This window comes from Leptopilina boulardi, unplaced genomic scaffold (assembly GCF_019393585.1).
Source record: "Leptopilina boulardi isolate dan_hultmark-lab unplaced genomic scaffold, ZJU_Lbou_2.1 LbouV2_325, whole genome shotgun sequence".
NCBI lineage: Eukaryota > Metazoa > Arthropoda > Insecta > Hymenoptera > Figitidae > Leptopilina > Leptopilina boulardi.
The window spans coordinates 2200123-2222027 of NW_026137891.1; the positions used below are offsets into that span (position 1 = coordinate 2200123).

General features: G+C 27.3%; 1 protein-coding gene across 4 annotated transcripts in view; it reads left to right on the forward strand.

Annotated features, from left to right (window-relative positions):
• The window catches only part of LOC127284505 (merozoite surface antigen 2-like), a 51321-nt gene extending 40404 nt beyond the window's left edge, over positions 1-10917 (forward strand). The window contains exons 1-4 of one of the 4 annotated variants that reach the window (XM_051309962.1): positions 8660-8819; positions 8917-9052; positions 9366-9618; positions 9676-10917. In XM_051309962.1, the coding sequence (XP_051165919.1) occupies positions 8930-9052; positions 9366-9618; positions 9676-10247 (948 nt within the window). In that variant the 5' untranslated portion in view covers positions 8660-8819; positions 8917-8929 and the 3' untranslated portion in view covers positions 10248-10917. Of the gene's footprint in view, positions 1-8659; positions 8822-8893; positions 9053-9365 lie in introns of those variants that run through there. The other 3 variants (XM_051309959.1, XM_051309960.1, XM_051309961.1) reach the window with 3 other exon arrangements.
• The last annotated feature ends 10988 nt before the right edge of the window (positions 10918-21905 follow it).

Consider the following 21905-nt stretch of genomic DNA (forward strand, 5'->3'; position numbering starts at 1 on the left):
ATTAAAAAAAAATTTTTTTGATGAACCAAAAATATTATTTTCTTATAATAGAAAACAAATATTAGTGATCAATACTTTCAACTCATTACAATAAAATGCAATCAACAAAGATGATAAAAAAAATTTTTTTAAATGAAAAATTACATAAAAAAATTTTTTCATAACCCCGACATTATGAAAAACACAAATTTTTTAGAAATTATTTCTGTGCTGAATATTGTACAAGATTGGCATTAAAAGACCCTCCAATAACAATTTTAAAATATTTGTATATTTTTCAAAATAATTCAATTTTTAATTAAATAAACGTACCTAAACCTGACAACTTCAAAAGATAATATTTTTAGAAAATTATTTTTGTGCTGAATTGTTCATGACCAGCACAAAAATAAACTCTAATAACATTTTTCAAAAATATTTACATTTTCCAAATCGAATCAATTTTTATTTTAACAATAACAATCATAACCAAAAATTTAAAAAAATAATAATTTTTAGAAATTAATTTTTGTGCTGAATTGTGCGTAAACAGCACAAAAATAAACTCTTATAACATTCTTTAAAAATATCTATACTTTCCAAAATAACTACATTTTTAATTTAACAATAACGATAATAACCAAAAATTTACAAAAATAAGAATTTTTAGAAACTAATTTTTGTGCTGAATTGTTCATGAACAGGACAAAAATAAACTCTAATAACATTTTTTTAAAATATCTATTTTTTCCAAAATAACTAAATTTTAAATTTAACAATAACGATCACAACCAAAAAATTTTCAAAAATAAGAATTTTTAGAAACTAATTTTTGTGCTGAATTGTTCATGAACAGCACAAAAATAAACTCTAATAACATTTTTCAAAAATATTTATATATTCCAAATTAACTCAATTTTTATTTTAACAATAACAATCATAACCAAAAATTTTTTAAAATAAGAATGTTTAGAAATTAATTTTTGTGCTGATTTGTTCATGAACAGCACAAAAATAAAATCTTATAACATTTTTTAAAAATATCTATATTTTCCAAAATAACTAAATTTTTAATTTAATAATAACAATCATAACCAAGAAATTTAAAAAAAGAAAATTTTTAGAAACTAATTTTTGTGCTGGATTCTTCATGACCAGCACAAAAATAAACTCTATTAACATTTATAAAAATATCTTTATTTTCCAAAATAACTAAATTTGTAATTTAACAATAACGATCACAACTAAAAAATTTTCAGAAACTAATTTTTTTGCTGAATTGTGCATGACCAACACAAAAATAAACTGTAATAACATTTTCAAAAATATTTATATTTTCCAAATCAACTCAATTTTTATTTTAACAATAACAATCATAACCAACAATTTAAAAAAATAAGAATGTTTAGAAATTAATTTTTGTGCTGATTTGTGCATAAAAGTCACAAAAATAAACTCTTATAACCTTTTTTAAAAATATCTATATTTTCCAAAATAAGTAAATTTTTAATTTAACAATAACAATCATAACCAAAAAATTATCAAAAATAAGAATTTTTAGAAAATTATTTTTGTGCTGAATTGTGCATGAGCAGCACAAAAATAATCTCTAATACCATTGTTTAAAAATATCTATATTTTCCAAAATAACTAAATTTTTAATTTAACAATAACGATCATAATCAAAAATTTACAAAAATAAGAATTTTTAGAAACTAATTTTTGTGCTAACTTCTGGCACGTGATTTAGAAATTTTTAATTGGCTTCTATTAAAAAATATTTTAATATTCAAATATAAAAATATTAAAATATTATAATAGGCTTCCAGAAATATTTTAATTTTCTAATAAAAATATTATGATATAATAAATATATTATTAGCTCGACTTGATTGAATTTAAAAAAGATGAAGCTTCAATAATTCTTGCATCTTCAAATAAAATATTAAAAAATAAACTTAATATTTCCAGATAAGATATTTTATAAAATGTATTTCAAGATACGGTTCACAGGAGATTTTAAAGTACCTTTTATAAAGGAGTCTTGCATTTTACAAATGCAAATCACAATTGAAATTCATAAAAATAGAAAAAAAGTTGTTAAAAAATAATGCGTGAGAATTGAAAAATAAAAATAAATTTTCAAAATAGGCAATTTAAAATTAGAATTATAAAAAAAATAAAAATAAAATTTGTTTTAAAAATTTTCATTTTTGAGAGAAAATGCAAATGATGTCTCATTTTCGAAACTCCTCAAGAGTTTAGAGAATAAATATATTTGAAATTAGAAATAGAGGTCTGATAAGAGAAAGAGGAAGTCTTCTTCTTCTTAAGTCTGACTTTCTTAGATATCGGTGTTATTTTGTGTGCTTATCTACTTTACGTTCAAGTCCCACTTCGTTACTTGGCGGAAGCTTATTAAGCTTCGCGTGGTTTCGAGCGACTACGAAATAAGAAGCGACTGGGCGTGAAAATTGAAGAAATTCAATAACGAGCTCTGCCATCGACCCAGAAAGAAACGAGTTGTATATATATATATATATATATATATATATATATATATATATATATATATATATAAGGAAAATAATTTTTTTTTCTATTTTCTTAAACAGCTAAAAGCATCTCATCCATCACATGTATTTATTTTACCATCAGGATATTAAAATTAATATGAAGATAAAATTATTAAAGGATTAAATACGGTCTTGCATATATATCTTATCTAATTCCTACCACGCGTCCCTGATTCGTTAATTTTTAAATTCGTATTTATCCTAAAATAGTTTTATAAGAATTTAAATATCAATTTTAAAAAATTAATTTTTTTTCTCTATTTTTAATTTATATTTATTAGTTTATTTTTATTTTTATTCAGTTATTTACTTTTTTTAAAAATTTAGTTACGTTATTTATATTTATTTATTGTCGTTAAGAATTTTTTAAAATAATTTTTTATATTTGAATGTTTTAATATGAATTATTTAATTTTTCACATCTTATTACTTTGATTTCATTTACAAAATTTGAAATTTAATTGAAAAAAAAAGTTAAATAATCGTCAAGTGTTTTTAATTATTTATTTTAAATAGTAAATAATTTTTTTTTTAAAAGTACTTACGTACTTTTTGATTGCCTTTTATTTATAGTCACTTAATGAAACAATCACATTTAACATGGTTCCAATAACCGCAACTTCAATCACAAATTTAGAACAGCACCGAAAATGTCATGAAAGGACAAAAGTTTTTTGTTACTATCTGTGTTACACAATCACTTTAAACATTGTTACGTTACAATAACCGATTTCAATTCAAAATTCAAAAAAGCACCGAAATTGTCATAAAAGGACAAAACATTTGTTACAATGTAACCACAAAAAAAAAAAAAAAAAACATTGAAAAACACGAAATTTGTATAAAACATAAAAAAGTGAAAATAAAATAAAACGTTTTATTTTATTTTCATTTTTTTGAATACGTATGGCAACAAATTGGGTAATCTTCAAAGGGGTAAAAATATTTATTCAGAATAGAACGATATTCACTGTATTAGAAAAAATTGTAATTGAAATTATTTTAACTTTAACCAGTGAATATTTTCATTATTCTTAAAAAAACATTATCAATAATAATTATTATAATAATTATTTAATTATTATAATATTTATATAATTATTAATAATTTAATTATAATTAATTAATGAATAATAAATATATTTATATTTTCGAAAAATGAGAAAAAATTAAAAAATATTATCAACACAATTGGTTAAAATTTTTTAAAGCTGAAACAGAAAATAAAACAAATATACACGACAAATAATTTATCAAATAAAAATCAATAAAAATTTAAAGTAAAAATCACATAGTGAAAATAGAAAAAAATATCAACAGTAATTTATTAAATACTTCCTCTATAAAAGAAAATAAAAATAAAAAACTGTTGATAAAAATCAAAAAATTATATCCTCTTCTTTCTTCAGGCAATTGCCTCACTCGAGTTTTAAAAGAAAAAAAAAAAAAATTCTACACGCGGATGTTAAAATAATATGATTGTATCGAAAACAATCTAGGATAAAATATTTTTCGGAATTTTTAAAAAAAAATATTAAATCCCAATGCTACCTGCTTAAAAATAAACTTGCATTCAAGAACAATTAATTTCCCTTCCTAGCTGTATTCTAGAAAATAGAAAATCATACATTCATATCTTAACTATTATAAACACTCCGTTTTCATTTATACTGCCCAAGGTGCAAATAATCCTAAACTAGAGTTTACATCCCGGGACGCAACTGACACCTGGAGCTTAAATTCGCCACATTAGGGCTTTTTAAATACACGCATACAAATTTCAATGACACTTTAGGGTCATTAAAACACCTGAAAAATGCGTACAACGTTTTCTGATTTTCAAATAAATTTTCTATTAAAAAACAAATATTTTTCGTAAAACTGTAAAATTTACATTAATTTAAATAAAAAATTTTTTTTTTTATAAATTTAATTTGCTTTTTAATTTAATTATAAAAAGCATTTGATATCGACCAGTATTTTCTATAATTATATTAATTACATAATTTCGTTTTAAAGACAGACGGAAATCTATAATAAAAAAAAACATTCATACACACTCACGCACTTATTGCAAATTTCTCGTCTGATTGCAGAAAACGTTATACGCATGAATAAAAAAAAAAATTATTAATGACTCGACTTTAATTTAATTTTAATGTAAATTTTTAACATTTATCCAATAATTATAAAGTAGAAGAAAAATTAAAGTTAACATATTATTAAAAAAACTTATTTACTGTACTTTTAATAAGATATTAATATTTTTTTTTTAAATTGTAATTAAAAATAAATTTTTTAAATAAAAAAAAAATGTTGAAAAAATAATTTATAAAAGTCACATTCACAAAAATAATAATTAATATTCAGTGAAATCTTTTCTCCGTTTTATATTTTAACAGAATAAAATCGCGCTTTTTAAAATCTAATTATAAATTCAATTATTGAACAAAATTTTGAAAGGATGAAACTAAAAATGTTGAAAAGAATTGTAAATTGCGTGCTGAGAAAAGAATTTCCTGTTTTATGAAAAAAAACAAAGAATGGCGAATATAAAATTTCGCTAATTAAAGAAATTAATCCTTAATTAACGTTCACTATGTGATTTTTTAATTTGAGTGCCAAATGAGACTGTAATTTTAAATAACATCAATTATATGTCTTATTTGTCTTATCCCATATAAATTATTTAATAAATTAAAAAAATAGTAGGTATATAGAGAAAAGCTAATTCTATTTTTTTTTCTTCTAAATGATTTTATCTTCTTTTATGTGTATATATTTTGCTTTTAAATTAACTAATTAACTTTGAGCTTAAACACATTGTTTCAAGTTGCCAGGATCATTGGACACTCAAAATACGTATTACAACTTATCTCCTCCTAGCATATTGGAGACAAGAGGGACTCACATTCTCGACTATCCTTCCTCTTGATGGGTCGTCCATCCATCCACCTTCCTTCCTTCCTTCCTGTCTTTCATTTTCTGAAAATTATGAAAACCAATTAATTTCAAAACCGACAGTGTATAATTTAATGTTTCAAAGATTATTTATTTAAAGCAATTAATTTAAAATAATTGATAATCAGAAAAATTATAAATTATTTTTAATATATTAAGAATAGAAAATTTACCTTTATTGCGGAGGCTGGTGGAAAATAAATATATCCTCATATTTTTTAATACACTTTCACATTTTCACACTTTTACACTGTCACCAAAATATTACTATCATTATAACACCTGCAACAGAAAAAAACAAACAAAATACTTAATTATTTTGATAATAAAACCATTTATCGCTTTCATTTAATTTAATTATTGTCATATATTAAATATGAACAAAATTCAATTAAGTTTTCTAGGTTATGAAATATTAAAAAAATATTCTTAAAATAAATAAAAATAAATATTCGAATTTTGTTTTCCAGTCATTAAAAAAGTACACATTGTTTTAATACATTAAAATTATTTTTATCTCCTAACCAAACTTTTGATATACGTCCAAAAAGTTTATATACCATTTTCATGCAAAAACATCAGCATTTCATAAATAAGACAACAAAACATTGAATTATTCACACAATTAAATGTAACAACACAAATTATTTTGTAAATAATTGAAAAAGTACAATTTAATTCAATAATTTAAACAAAAAGAACTAGCAAAAAACAATGAACAGACTAGGAAATGATTTCCCGCGTAAAATGTTTGTCAATAAACCCAAATCTCAAAAATGTACTTTTATCCATTTTACTTAATTACATTACAATTTATCATATTGTTTTCACATTTATTTTGAATAATAGCATTAAATTAAGCAAATTCAGATGAAAATTGCATATAATTACATTATTTATCCACAAAATAAGCAGGTTTCAATTGCACGATAATCGAGAGAGTATATTCAATCCATAATTTCCAATAAAAGATGAAAATTTTATTAATTAGTCACTTTTAATATAATATTTAATCTAAACATTAAATTCACAACAAAAAACACACAAACACGATTTATATTACACGAAATTTGTTTATATAATAATCGCGAAACAAAAGGAGCGAAAAATTAATTGACGAAATAACCGTTAAACATTCTATGAACTGAAGTTAGCACGAGTCAAAAATCAACAAGATTGCCAACCATTTAAGAAATTCGCGCATGTGCACAACTTGAAATAGGCGCGAAAATTTTAAATTTTAATTTTATTAATATTTTTATTAGAAATTATTTTAATTTTCAATTTATTAATACAATTTTTATCAGTTAAGAAAATTTTCATTTAAACAAATATTGTGTTTATTTAAATAAATCTAAGTAAAGTGTAAATATTGCTTAATAATAATTTTTAAATTTGAATTAATTTAATTTAATAAAAGTAAAAAATCTCTTACCTGATTTTATTTAACCCACTTTTAAGAAATAAATAATAAATACAAAAATTTATTACTAAATTAAGCGAAAAAAAATTATATTTTATCATAGTAATAAAAATACTTGACATTTCTCAATCTTCTTTAATTTATTTGCCTATAATTTAACTAATCACTCGATATTAGTTAAAGAAAATATTTAATTAAAATTTAAACTCCTTTTTAAAATGACAGTAATAAAATTATTATATAAAAAAAACGAATATGTAAAATTTTCTTATATACAAAGACATATGAATTTAAATTAAATAATTTAATTTCAGTAAACTGAAAATTAAGGCATCATTAAAATTTTAATAACCGCTGCAAAAAACATATGTACAAGAATTACTATCCAAATTTAATTAATTAAAATCTATTTTAAAACACTTTTCTTGAACCCTCTTCACCCCCGAAAAAAAGAAAAAAATCTTAAGATATATTTTCGTTATTCATCAAGATGCATTAGTATAACGAATTAAAAGTTTACCTTGCCGTGATCGTTGCTGCCGTTTTAATTAAATTCCCACGCTTAGTAGGAAGTGCACAAGGCGTTTCCGGGCATTAGCCTTCCACCTGTTTCTCGCTTGTGACACCCTCGACTCTACGTTCTCCTTATAGGAGATCCTTATTCCATACCTTCTTTCCAGTTGTTTCACTTGAACTATTTTCGGGAAAACATGGAATGGATTTGAACGACAATCAACTGCCTTTACGCCTTTTCTCAAATTTGTATTTTTAAGCTCATATTCCAAGATTTATGCACAGTCCTGAACCTTGCACTTTAAGGGGAGGTACATTATTTACCTGTAAATGAATTTAAAAAATTAATTACATTTACACAAATTAGAGAAAAAATATAATTAAATAACAGATTAAAATTAATTACCTATAGGAATTTAAATTACAAAAATTAATAAAGCGTAAAATTAAAAATTTACAAAATTTATAGCAAAATCTAAATATATAATTATAAATTTGGTAAATAATGTGGAAAATATTGATTAATAAATTCTTTTTTAGTTCGATAAGGTATTAGTAATCAATTCTAAGAAGATTCTGTAATAATAATAATTGATAATCTAATGTTAACCTCGAGAAAAGTGCGCTTACGTCAAGTGGAAGAAAACTGGTTTAAGGGCTACTTGACACTCATATCGATGATTAATTGTAAACAAGTTATGTGATCTTTTTCAAGAAGCCAATATTTTTTTTTTATCGTAAATAAAAAATTTTTTAATATTTTTTCTTTCCCTTTTCTAATAACCCTTTGGGATTTTTGATTCATAAACAAGGATTTAAGATTTTAATATTACTATATACCTTAACGTCTAAATTGTAAAATAATTTAATACACAAGAATTTAATTAATTTGATCAATGAAAAAATAAATTTATTAAAATAATAAAATAAAAAAATGAGTTAATAAAATTTTTCTTAATGATAAATAAAAATATTATTTTAAAAAAATATATATTTCATTATATTGTGATATATCAGAAAAATTTATACTCGTACTGAAAATCTGTGAGAAAAATCAATAAAAATGAAATCAGGAAAATATATTGTTGTCAAAGATATTTCTCGAAAAAAAACTGCGTATTCCAGAGATTTATTTACCATGTTAGCGATTCTAGAGAAATTGATTTCCACATAATAATAACAACTAAAGGCCAATCTTTAATCAAGCTGTTATCATCCAAGGTGCAAAAAAAGTGCAGTAATGAATCTATTAGTCACCTGATTTCTTCTTCAATCAGATATATAAACTGGAGCCCACAACTAATCCAATCAGTCATAACGAAATCTACAAAGAAAATAACATTTATTAATAAAGCATAGTAACAAAAGTGTGTATTACAAAAAAAGTATAATTTTTTGATACAAGTGTTTCATTAAAATATAATTTATATATTAAATTCAGCTAATTTGAAATTTAATTTTTAGAAAAAAAAACAAGATGAAAGTTGTTGCTATACTGTGTCTTTTGACATTTGTGATAGCAGTTAACGCTGTCCCTGCTGGACCATGGGATTGGCCACCTAATCCATGGGATTGGAAATGTAGACCGCCTGGCTTTATTGTAAGTTTCAAAAAATAGTTGAATTTTAAATTTGAAATTAAAAGAATTAATTTACAATTATAAAATTTTTAGAATTATTAATACAATCAATAATAGCTAAAAAATAGTAATTAAATTGAAAAGAAAAATTAAAATTGCTTCTCTAATATATAAATGATGATATCACATCAGAGCGACCGCCGCGTATGCGGTAAAGCGGTTTGGATATACACCACTTAAGCCTGCGGAGTTTAGTGGAATCTAGATGCAAATAATTAAAACCGTTGCGGTCACATACGACATTTAATACAAGAATTTATTTATTAATTTATAGTGTAATGGTCCGGACCAGTGTTGCAAGCCATTTATATGTAATCCATGGGCTGGACGTTGTACTAAAATCAAAACAACATCAACAACAACAACAACTGAGGCAGCGCCAGACAGTTCTGAATCAAATGGTGGAACATCGTCTGAAGGATCACAAGAAACGCCTAATAATTCAGGTGAAAATCCCAGTTCAGGTGAGGGATCAAATTCAGGTGGAGATGGTTCAAATTCAAGCTCCGAAGGCAATGGCAATGGAGGTGGTGCAAATTCTGGAGAAGGATCCAATTCAAGCTCCGAAGGCAATGGCAATGGAGGAGGTGCAAATTCTGGAGAAGGATCCAATTCAAGTTCCGAAGGCGCCGGAAATGGAGAAGGTTCAAATTCTGGAGAAGGATCCAATTCAAGTTCTGAAGGCGCTGGAAATGGAGGGGGTTCTAATTCTGGAGAAGTTTCTAATTCCGGTGAAGGATCTAATACGAGTGGAGGTGACAATTCCGGAGAAGGATCTAATTCGAGTGGGGGTGCAAATTCCAGTGAACAACAACCGGAACCTGAGCCAGAACCAGAGCCGGAACCCGAGCCAGAACCTGAACCAGAGCCCGAACCAGAGCCAGAACCCGAACCAGAACCTGAGCCAGAACCGGAACCCGAGCCAGAACCAGAACCCGAACCAGAGCCCGAACCAGAACCTGAGCCAGAACCGGAACCCGAGCCAGAACCAGAACCTGAGCCCGAACCAGAGCCAGAACCGGAACCCGAGCCAGAACCAGAGCCCGAACCCGAGCCAGAACCTGAGCCCGAACCAGAGCCTGAACCAGAACCTGAGCCCGAACCTGAACCAGAACCAGAGCCAGAAGAACCCAGTGAAGGATCTGAAACTCAATAAATTCCATTATTAATAAAAGTGTGACTGAATGTGGAAATTAAATTATTCCAATCAAAGACGACTGCGATAAATAGAAAAAAATATTTAATTTAGATATTTTCAATTAAAGGTAGAACAACAGATTCATTATTTACATGTTTATCTTTTTTTTTTTGCCAAAATTTTAGATTAATTTTAATTTATATTTTTTACTACCAATTTTAATTATTTAAATTTAATTATCCAAGTTGTTCTACTTTTCAATTTTTTCTTATAGCAATTTAGATTAATATTTTTATTCTCATCTAGAGGTGGCAGAACAGTTTTATTTTTCAAAAAAGCCTTCGGGTTGAGACAAAAAAAAAAAATTTATATATATCAAAAATATTATTGAAATGAAAGTGTTCAATTTCACTATGCCCCTAAGCCTTTTTAAATGTAAGAATGAATATTTATTTTCTCTTTGACTTCGCTAGCTCTGCTACAACTGGTTCTCATTATTTTATTGTCTTTTATTTAAGCTTTAGAAAAATAATTTTCGTCTCACGCATAATTTCACCGATATGTATTATTAAATTTCAAAGCGCTTTTCAAAAAAAAAAAAAAAAAGTTTTGTGTCGAATTAATCTATATATATGTATTAGAAAAAAAATTATATTAATAAAAAATATTCTTGTTATTTTCAATTAAATATTTCTATTTTTCTTAAAATGAAATTTACCCAATATATAAATATATACTATCAATTATACCAATAATTGAGGTATTTCTCTCAATTAATGGACTCTTTTATCTTTTAATCAAGTTGGTGAATGTGATAATGATATTTGCGTTGGATTTCCAAACATCTGCTTTTAAATAATTATTTTTTTTTTTCATTATTTGAAAATGTAAATGAATAATTTATTGATAAAAGCGAGATTTTATAGTTTGGAATTGATGGATATTTACAATTAAGAAAATAATGAATTTGAAAAATGATCTTAATTAAAAAAATATTTAATATATTCTGCAATAAAATAAATATTATATTATAATTATTCGAGAATAATCGTGAAAACCAAACTACCACTTTTCGATCGACATGAAATAGCGTCGCATTCTTTACGACGTTCTTTTATGATTTGGTCTCGTTTCAAAATTAAAATAAAGAAATATATACTCACTATTTTTTTTCTCGTTTGCTTAAATTATAATATATTATAAATTGGATCTTCTTTTGATTATTATTAAATCTTTGAAAGAATAATATTCCATTATAAATTATTTTTAAGGTTATGTTTTCTAGTTGCGTTGTTAAAAGACAACAATTTGCTATTTTCAAATAAGTTGATTTCAATTTAAATATTTATTCCAGTGAAAGTAATGGCAAATTTTCGTCTCAGTGCAAAGAATATTATATAAATCGATTGGAAATTTAATAAAATGTGATTATATTGACAAATGTTATTGACCAGTACTCCACTTTTTTTTGTTGTAATTAACAGCGCCACCTAGTGAAATTTATAGAAACCTACAATACAATTCAACCGGAAGTGGGTGGAAATTACCTAAACTTTGTTGCTTAACTTGTCCACCAATGATATTTTTCTTGCATAATAGTTAATAATTTCTCATTGGTCGAGTGAAAAAACTAACATTAATAGAGTAAAGGCGCTCTCACACCTTTTTGGCTGCCTGCAGGTTACCATGGCAACGCATGAGAGTGAGTGCGACAGAAAATTTAAAAATTTGAATATTCAAATTTTCTGTCTCACTCACACTCGTGCGTTGCCATGGTAACCTGCAGGCAGGCAGGCAGCCAAAAAAGGTGTGAGTGCGCCATAACCGCCAAAAAGTCACATTCAAGTAAATGACGCTCAGTGAACAATTGTTGCTTTTTATTGTATTTTCGCGAGTTTCAGTTAAATTTCAGTGTTCCGAAGTAGGTAATTCGTGTTTTCTTCAATGATATAATATAAATTGTGCTGCAAATTGAATATTTTCCGAAAAAAACCGAAAATTTGATAAAAGTGTGCCGCGCGCCAAACAGCTTCGTGAAAAAAAGTTCAATATTCCCTATTTTAGCAAATCCATTATAAATTTTCAATATTCTAAAGCATCTAGTTCGTGTTTTCTTCCATTATTTGCATTAGTTTAATATTTTCCGGAAATAAATCGAAAATTCAAAAAACGAGGTTCATGGATACGAACATAACCATAAAAAAGCTTTGCAAGCGGGATTAGTCGGAATTTTTCGCTAAAGTGTGACGCGCGCCAAACAGCTTTGTGAAAAAAAGTTTAATATACCAAAATCCTTTTATAAATTTTTAGTATCCTAAAGCATTTAGTTCGTGTTTTCTTTCATTATTTGCATTAGTATAATATTTTCCTGGAAATAAATCGAAAATTCGCAAAAGGAACATAACCATAAAAAGCAAATTAGTGGGAATTTTTTGCATTTTTTGTTCGACAAGTTTTAGTGTATAACGTATTTTTTTTAGTATATTGCATAAAATAACTGTAGAGTATAAAGTGACTGTAATATTTTCTAAATAAGCCATTTGTGAAAATCCGATGCCTGTTAACAGTACGATCTAGAAAGGGTATAGAGGAAGAAACAATAAGTGCGATCAAATCTCATGACCGGGAGCCTGGGTCGGTCGCAGAAAAGAGAAGTGTTTATGTCGTGGATAGAGGTAGGGCAGAGAGCGTCGGCGTCACCGGCTCGGTGTTCCGTGCTGCTGGTCCAGGGGGTTGGGCACGGGTCGGGATGCTGCTCGGCCGTGCGTCGTTCAACTTCGGTGTTATTCGGTTCTTTCCGCCGATCTCTGCGGGGGCAGAGGCCTCTTACCCTCCCTTTCACCGGCAGTTCACTTTACTCTCGAGCACTCCCGAGTGAGCCGCGTACATGCGTGTAAGTCTTTATCGAGCAGAATTACGAATGCCGTTAAATTCAATATATTGTTTAAAAATATAGTTTACGGTTTGCGGTAGAGTTATCAGTTTTTTATATGTCAAAATTTAATAATTCTAATATAACCTCGCGGTGTGACAATACGATAAGGATTAATTGATTGTAGTGTGATTATTTGGTGAAATATTTACGGTATATTGTGACGTGTTAAGTGTCGAAAGAAATGCAATTGCATTTCTTTGAATATGAAACTAAGGATCGTTGAATGTTTAGATGCAAAAGTCGCGTGATTGGGGCGTGTGTTATATAGCAAGGGACTTTAACTGTCATCTCATCTCTTCCTCTTTGGTAAGCACGAGAGAGATGAGGTTGACCGAGCACGTGAACTTTAATCGATCCTGAGAATTGGAGAAGAAAAGTAGATTTTCCAATCGGGCGTAAACGAGCTTTTGTTTTATTGGCCTCAGGACCGCGCGCGCGATCAAAAGCCCGGTTGATGGACGGTACCGGCGGGATTGAGAGTATTATCCCGAAAATCCGGAATGTCGTGGCAGGTTATGTCTCTCATGACGTGAGTTAGTGGGTGTTTTGTCGCCGGTAGTAAACGTTACATATAAACCTGCATGCTACCAGTCCAGTGTCATTGACTCACGAACCTGACTTGCGCGCTCGACCATCCGTGAAACGCGTTCATCTCCTGGATTTGTGAATTTTGGATTTCAATGGGCCTAGAATTTCAATACAGTGCGTGCAACAAAATGGATTAAGAATTGAAGATTGTGACACTTTTTTAATTGAACAAGTTGGACTTTAATATTTGTGGATGACGATCAATATCGAACATCCAATTAAGGGATAATGAGATGAAACTCTTGTCATGTGGGTTTTTGTTTACATTCGAAGTTTGTTTGTGTTGTAAAATTAGGGATTCTCATCAGTGAATTAAAAAAAAAAAAACTGTGATTTATGTAAAACAGGAACAATTATTATAACGGGATTATAAAATTTTTTTTTCACATTTGAGGTTAGAATTAAAAAATAAAGTTCGTGGAGTGTTTCGCTTATCAATCGAGTTTTATTTTATTCGTTGGAGTCAAGTGTTAAATGTGTCGATTATTTTAAATGGACAATTTTTAATTTATTGTGATTTAGTGCTCCGCGTGTATTACAAGTGATTACGGAAAATAATTTGAAAGTGTTTATTGAAAATCAACAACCATGGAGGGACAAATAGGATCTAGATCTGTGCTGCTGAAAATGAAGTTGCTGTTCCTGGTCATCTTCTGTTCTACTCCTGTTGTTAAAGGTAAGATCTTTTGCGACCTTCATTAATTTCAATTGTGGAAAGTCTATTACTTGTGCTATCAGGATAGTCACGTTCCTGGACCATTAAACCAAGTTTAACGGCCCGGTTAATACGTGCAAGTATGTCCTCTGTACCTCCGTTCCAATGGTGTTTCATCCCAGGGTTTATGAGATAAAACAACCGGGTTGGGTACTTTATGACAAAAACAAACTGGCTACCCAGTTTGTCTTAAACCACAATCTTTTAGTAAAATAATTTACTATAGGTAGTATTTGGATTTCCAAAATCGTTTTAGTGAATAATTTTTTTTTTAAATACAGTAGATCTTTGAGAAAAGGTTTATTTATTTTTAAATCACAAATTTAAATTTTTCTTTCTAAACTTTTTTTTTTTTTTAAATATAATTGTCAGTTTTATTCATAACTTCGCATCAATATATCAAAACTTGTTATAATTTGTCTGACTTCAAAGTTTATACAATTCGTTCTGATTGCTTGAAAATTGTAGATATTTACCCAACATTTCTTTTCTTTGGGAAACACGTTTCAAGACTGGTTGTTCCAGTTTCTGATAAGCATTAGCTGTCAGATACATCAATCTATTCTAGAGAAATATATATATCTGAATAACAGGGTATAAAGCTTGCAATATTGAAGCTGGAATAACCAGTTTTTTTAATATAAACTTGAAGTTAAGAATAGATCAAAATTAAAGTTTGCTTTTTAATCCAATGTGAAATTTTAAGAACTTTATTAAGTGTTAAACCGTATTTATATTATAATTGAATTCAAAGTGATTTATTTATAAAATCAAAGTATAATTTTGACGAATAAGAATCTTCCATTAAATGTGTAGTAAATAAATTATTTTCTACCGATTCGTTGCACATGTGGTGTTAGGAGGTGTATAACATAGGTTTAAATTGCTATGTGGCAAGACTTATGAGGTCAAAACGATTAACTTCGGATTTATCTTAGTGAGTATAATAGAAAATTAGGTTGATTGAATACCCGCAGTTGGAATTTCGTGTTCCTTTTTGATAATAATTTTCAGTGGCGCGGAACTAATTTCTATTTTGATTAATGAATTTCTCTATATTGTTTCTCTATTTCTGTTTCCTGATAGATTGTCATTTGGAATAATTTTTTTTCCCGCCTATAAATATAATTTTTTAAATATTGAAGTTTGAATTTAATTGTTTATATCACTTAACAATTAAAAAAACATTAACGATATAATATTCGATATGAGAGCAGAATTTTGGATGCTTTCCATTTTGGAAAGCTTCCAGGTTTATTATAACATTTTGAGTCTCGATTTTTATAAATTCTGTATTATCTTTTTATTATTAAAACGAATTTTAATTGTTTTTAATATAATAATTTCAATCATTGAATAAAAAATTTTTTTTTTAATCTTTTAGAGATCATTTTTAGATAACTTTTTTGATACTGTATATATATAAATTCACTCTATTGTAGTCGTATAAAGATCGTAATTTGCTCTTAAAGCGCACCTTTTAGTTTACAACTTTTTCTCTCATACTCATGTATGAATATATTGTTTTTTTAAATCTCCATGTTTAATATTAGCCATGAAAGAAAAGTGAATTGAATATAGAGACAAAAAAAATTTGTAAAATTCTCATGTTTGAATTTTTTATATTATAGGTTCTGACAATTTTTAGTAATTATTAATTTTTTACGAACTATAATAAATAATGGGATTTTTAAATTCAGGTAAATTAATTAATCTTTAATATTAATTATAAATATAGTAAAATTTGGTTTAATGGCTTTTTATAGGACAAGTAAAAGATATTAAGAAACATCTTTAACGTTTCGGAATCGGTACCGATTCCCTCATCAGAATTTATTTCATCTAAAAGAGTAATGTTACAATTAGAACTATTTTAAGGTTATAAATTCAAAAAAAGAAAAATACATACCAATTAATTCTGAGGAATTAAATTTTAAGAATAGTTGTGAATCAAATAAAGGATCATTTCTGAAAAGAATATTGTTTATGTAGTAATTTAAAATTTTTTAAATCTTTTTGTTATTAAAATCAGAACATACTTGTTAGTTCTAATTGTAACATTACTCTTTTAGATGAAATAAATTCTGATGAGGGAATCGGTACCGATTCCGAAACGATAAAAATGTTTCTTAATATCTTTTACTTGTCCTATAAAAAGCCATTAAACCAAATTTTACAATAATGTTTAATATATATTTTTAATTTTGTATTAAACCAAGTCGACTTCTGGGCCGAAAGGCTGAAGCTTAATTAATAAATAATAATTAATTAATGTTTATTTTGATTGTTAGTTAAATTTGATATATATACGAAATCATACGAATACAATTATTTTGTAATTGTTGTTTTATCAGAATAATTGTTATTGGATTTCTGGTGGCAATTTATTTACTAAAGCCATACAGTAGCGTCAATCAATTAAGATTTCTTAGTGTCAAACGATTTCACAATACACTAACTAGGTCTCAGATGAAATGGGTGTTTGACAGTGTGCATTGGGGATGTTTATGGTTTCCTGTTCACATTTCTATTGAATGCTGCATGAAACGCTATATAAAAAGTCAAAAAAAAAATTATCCGCCTAGTAGTATTCAAAAAGGAAGGATATTACCGGAGATATTGGGTCGGTGTTGCATTCTTGAGGTGTTCAAAAGCATTTTTGCTCGTAAAATACTTAGTGTGCTTTTTAGTTATATCTATAATACGTTGACAGATTCCATTATATTTTCTTTTGAAAAAGAAAAGTTACTTTCCAAAAAAATTTTTTTTTAAATTACATTTATTAGGAAATAAATTTTAGAATTGAGGGAAATTTTATACGTGGGAAATTCTTTTTTTGTATTTATTATATATTTGGAAAAAAAAGGTTGGAAATTCTTTCATTGTATTTATTATATATTTTGAAAACAAAAAAGTTTGGAAATTCTTTTTTATAACAATTTTTATATTGTAAAATAAGTATTTATTTGGCGAGACTCGTTATAAAAAATTTTGAAAATTGAATTTGTGATAATGGGTTAATAAGGGTTAATTGAGCGTAATTGATAAAGTCTTATCCCTAGACCACATCGCGTTATATCTTTGTAAGTTCAAGGCTTCTTATATGGCTCACCTGCCGGTATTATCCGGTGGAAGTTAAGGTAATTGAGTCACAGTATTGCACACCTGTGTAAAGGGTTATATCTTCTCCTTAATTCCATGATATGTTAAGATGTACTTGCATTTCATGAACCATGGTCACCTTTATAGTGTAATATTATATATATAAAAAAAATTTATAAAAAATTTCCTTTTTTCTTTATTTAATTTTTATAATGGTACTTTTTTAGAAACTGTTTTGTTCAGAAGCTGAGTAATTTCTCTTTCAATTCGCTTTTTTTTTTAATTTCACTGATTCATTTCCTATTGTAAGAGATAAGTTTTGACGTTATAGTTTCGAAGTTAGAAAGGCAGTTAGAAAGGATTACATATTAGATTTGTAATCTGAATGATTTATTAATTACGTAGACTTATGTAGTCATTGTCAGTATAGTGAATAATCGTGTTCGGCAATAATATTATTACACAATTTGGATTTATTCGAAATTGCTTTGTTCGTATTAATTTTTTTTTCATTTGTTTTGTGTCATAATTTTCAAATAATTTTTCTTGAGCAAAATATAATATTAATAATTCAAAGAAACTTCTCTATATTTTAGATCGTAAATTGTTAAAAATGTAATAGGAAAATTTGTTCCATATGTATATTTTCTTAAAGAGAGAGCGATTTTTTTTTTATTCTATATTGAAGCTTTGAGAAAAACTTATATATAGCAGATTGATACAAATATTGGATAAGCTGTTGATAGAAAATTATTTTTCAATATTCGCTGCTGTGGCAAAAAATTGTCTTTTTCAATATATGATATATATATATAGAGTAGGTTTGGTAAGAATTTGCATAAAATCTTATATAGCTCTCTTTGAAGATCATATCGCGTCCTGAAGAACAGATACAAGAGGTGGATTCTCACCATCAGCAGCAACGTCTCATCGTCTTTTTCTTTCATCTTTCTCGTATATAGCGCTTGAGAAATGTACCTATAGCATTCTTATTCCAATCCTTTTGTAGAATAAACGCTTGGTGGACTCTTTACCTTTAAAGAAACGAATACATTATCCCCGCGTATTTTCCTCGGAAAAATATATTTTAGTAAAAAATATGTATTTTTTTTCTCGAATTAGCGTTCTTTTTTTTATATGTATCTTATTGAGGCTATTATTATTATTATATATATACGTTGGCGGAAATCATGATTATGATAATTGCTTCTCATGAAAATAAAAATTCTAAACTCGAAGTCACGCTTGAATGAATTGTATAGGTGTAAAATATATAAGGGACGCTCGTGCCTATCGAGGAAAATGCGTATACATGACCTTACATGTCGCCTATACTGTTGATGATTGTGAATGAGCTTATTATAGCTCTCCTTTGATGGAAGCAATATTTTATAGCGGAAGTCTGTTGTGATTCAGTTTAAAAAAAAAAAAATTGCGCGATATGACAAAAGTTGATTTTAACGATTAAAAGATATAAATTTATCTTTTCTTGGAAGATTTTTGTTGTCCATTAAGTTGACGAAGATGACTGAAGTGGATAAATCCTCTGTACGAGGGCAATTTCGAGTCAGGCGACTTGATTACTTTCAGTAAAAGTTTTATCGTCTCTGTGTGGTGATGTTTACAACAACGTGGGTAGTCAATAGTCGTAAATGCAATAGCTTGGCGACTTCTCTTTTTAATTGGTATCAAATTTTTTAATTAAAGCATAACATTTTGTTTCGATTTTAAAATTTTTCCTTAAATTCCTTTTTTTCGAATATATACATTATTTTTCTCATGCGAGTTGAAATTATAATTTTTGTAAATTATCATTTTATTTTTTCGACTTTTTTCTGAAAATATGTGTGTACCATCTCTTTTGTATATAAAGAATGGGTGTGGCTTAATTCATTACTTGCTAAGTGAACTGAACAGTATTTATCGACAGGTTTTCCTCTCTCCCCCCCCTCTTATTGCAGAGAGGAAAGGTATATAGCTACTTTTGCTGCAATTGTTATTCCATTCCTGTTGCAATTTATCCGGTTCAGTGTCTGACGACCTAAACAAGATTGGACTATAAATGTGTTCTTCTCTTATATATATATAGTTAAACCCGTTTCTAGTTAATTTTAATATAATTTTCTGTCAAATGAAATCATCAAAATTGATTTTCTTCTACTATATATATAAAAAAATGTATATTTGATACGAATTTTCAGTGGAAAATTTTAATATGCATTTTGATATTACATCTCACGCATCTTATAAATTCGTTAGATATCAACCGACAAATATTTAACTATCTCTCTCTCTCTCTCTCTGTTTATACTAGGATTGGAATTTAGAGTATCTGAAAACTATGTGCTTTGCAAGGAGGTTCAGCATACTTCAATTTTGAGGAAAATATCTCAACCACATCAAATAACATATATATATATAATGCAAGAGATTAAGGAAAGCTTTTTGTTATTTTAATTTACGGAATTTATGTTTTTGGAAAAATATTTCTTTCAATTAAAAATTTTTCTCTTTTAATGAAATCTGTAATCTATATATATATATATGTCCAGATATGTGAAAAACCAATCTGAAAAGTTGAAGTTTTTTTTTTTTGTATATATGCAAATAGTGTTTGTAGAGAACACGGAGGGGAGTTGAACAACACGTATCAATAACGAGTTTCTCAGCAACGAAACAAGTTTTTTAGTATCGCACAATTTTTTTGACATATTTGTATCTCTCCTCGAACTTTGAATGTGACACATTGTCAATATACGCGACCAAAATTCGAGGTGAAACAATAGGACTGTCAAATCTGCCTGGGAAAAAGCGTAACTCATTGAAATTGTACTTTCACACACATCTATATATATATATACATATACAATCTAGTAGCTAGACTGCCGCCAGCAATGCAGTTATTTTTGTTTACACTTCATTCTATCCCTTTCATGTCTGGAACCTCAAACGATCAACCTTAAGCTAATTGAAATATCAAATTTATATTTTCTGTTTATTCACGTAATTTATTTATTTTTTTTTATTGAATTGAAATTTTTTTTTCTTCCCTCGTTTTGAGTAGTAAAAATTTTTTCAGTTATATATCAGCGACGGCTGTGACGATTTCGTTTTTTTTGTCATATGGAAAATTTAAAATTCAACTTCTTTATTCGCAGTATAAAAGTGTGTGCGCGCGATGAGAGAAAGAGCAATTGTTTTCACGTGCATATAATATCCGGATATGAGAGTTTAATAAGATTCTGAATTTTAAATCGTGAGCGTGAAATTGAGAATAAAGATTATAAAATGTCATATATTGGAAAATTGGTGGTTAGAAAATTATTGGAATATCATTTTAAGATTTTTACCTCTCTCGCATAATAATTATTATCATGATGAAAAAAAATATCATTTTAAGAGAGAAAAAGAGTTGGTTTTCTTTTTCGACTGTTCTCATCTGTTAGAATATCATCCTGCTGCTTTTGCTATTTTGTCTTTGAAAAAGGTTTGGACTTTGGATCAGAATCGTTGTAAATTTCCGACAATCGCTGCTGGCACAATTCCAAAAGAGTTTTCCCCAAGTTCTTAGTTTTGGTCTCTCTCTCTCTCTCTCCTCCTTTTGACATGGCTCAATCGTTTTGCCATTGAAAACTCTACCTTTTATAGTACGCAACTTTAGTATTTCATTTTAACAATTATATTCCAAAACAAATATTTTTTATTTGTATGTCATGTCAATTATTTTCGTTATTGTTTTCTGTTTCTAGTATTACAAAACTGTTGCTGTCATTCCATTAGTTGTATTTTTTATTTTCTTTTAATTTAGAACGCACGGAGAAAAATGGAAAAACGAATAAAGTAATTTTTACTATACTTTTAAAGTAAAATCTCTGAACTGTCCGCAGTTTCTGCGCATTTCTAGCAATTTTGACTCAAGAAATAATAAAATTTATACTATTTCCGGAATAATTTTTATTATTTTAGGAGTAAATTTTACTATTTCTTGAGTAAAAATTGCCTGAAATGCGCAGAAACTGCGGACCGGTGAGGTTTTACTTTTAAAGTATAGTAAAAATTACTTTATTCCTTTTTCCATTTTTTTCCGTGTAACTTTTGTTGCGTTAAAATAATTTTTTTTTTCGTTATTATTTTCATTTCATTGATAAATTTTATGTTCTCTCAAAATAGTCATTGTCTAGTCGTAATGCGGTTAAATATAGTTGGATGATGTGTGTACTATAATGTCTGAATTCCATTGCATTTTACGATTTGGCCGAACTCAGTTGCCCTATGGCTTCACTGGGTTTTGGTATACCGCTCTCTCTCTATATATATTCGAAATGTTCCTCTACAA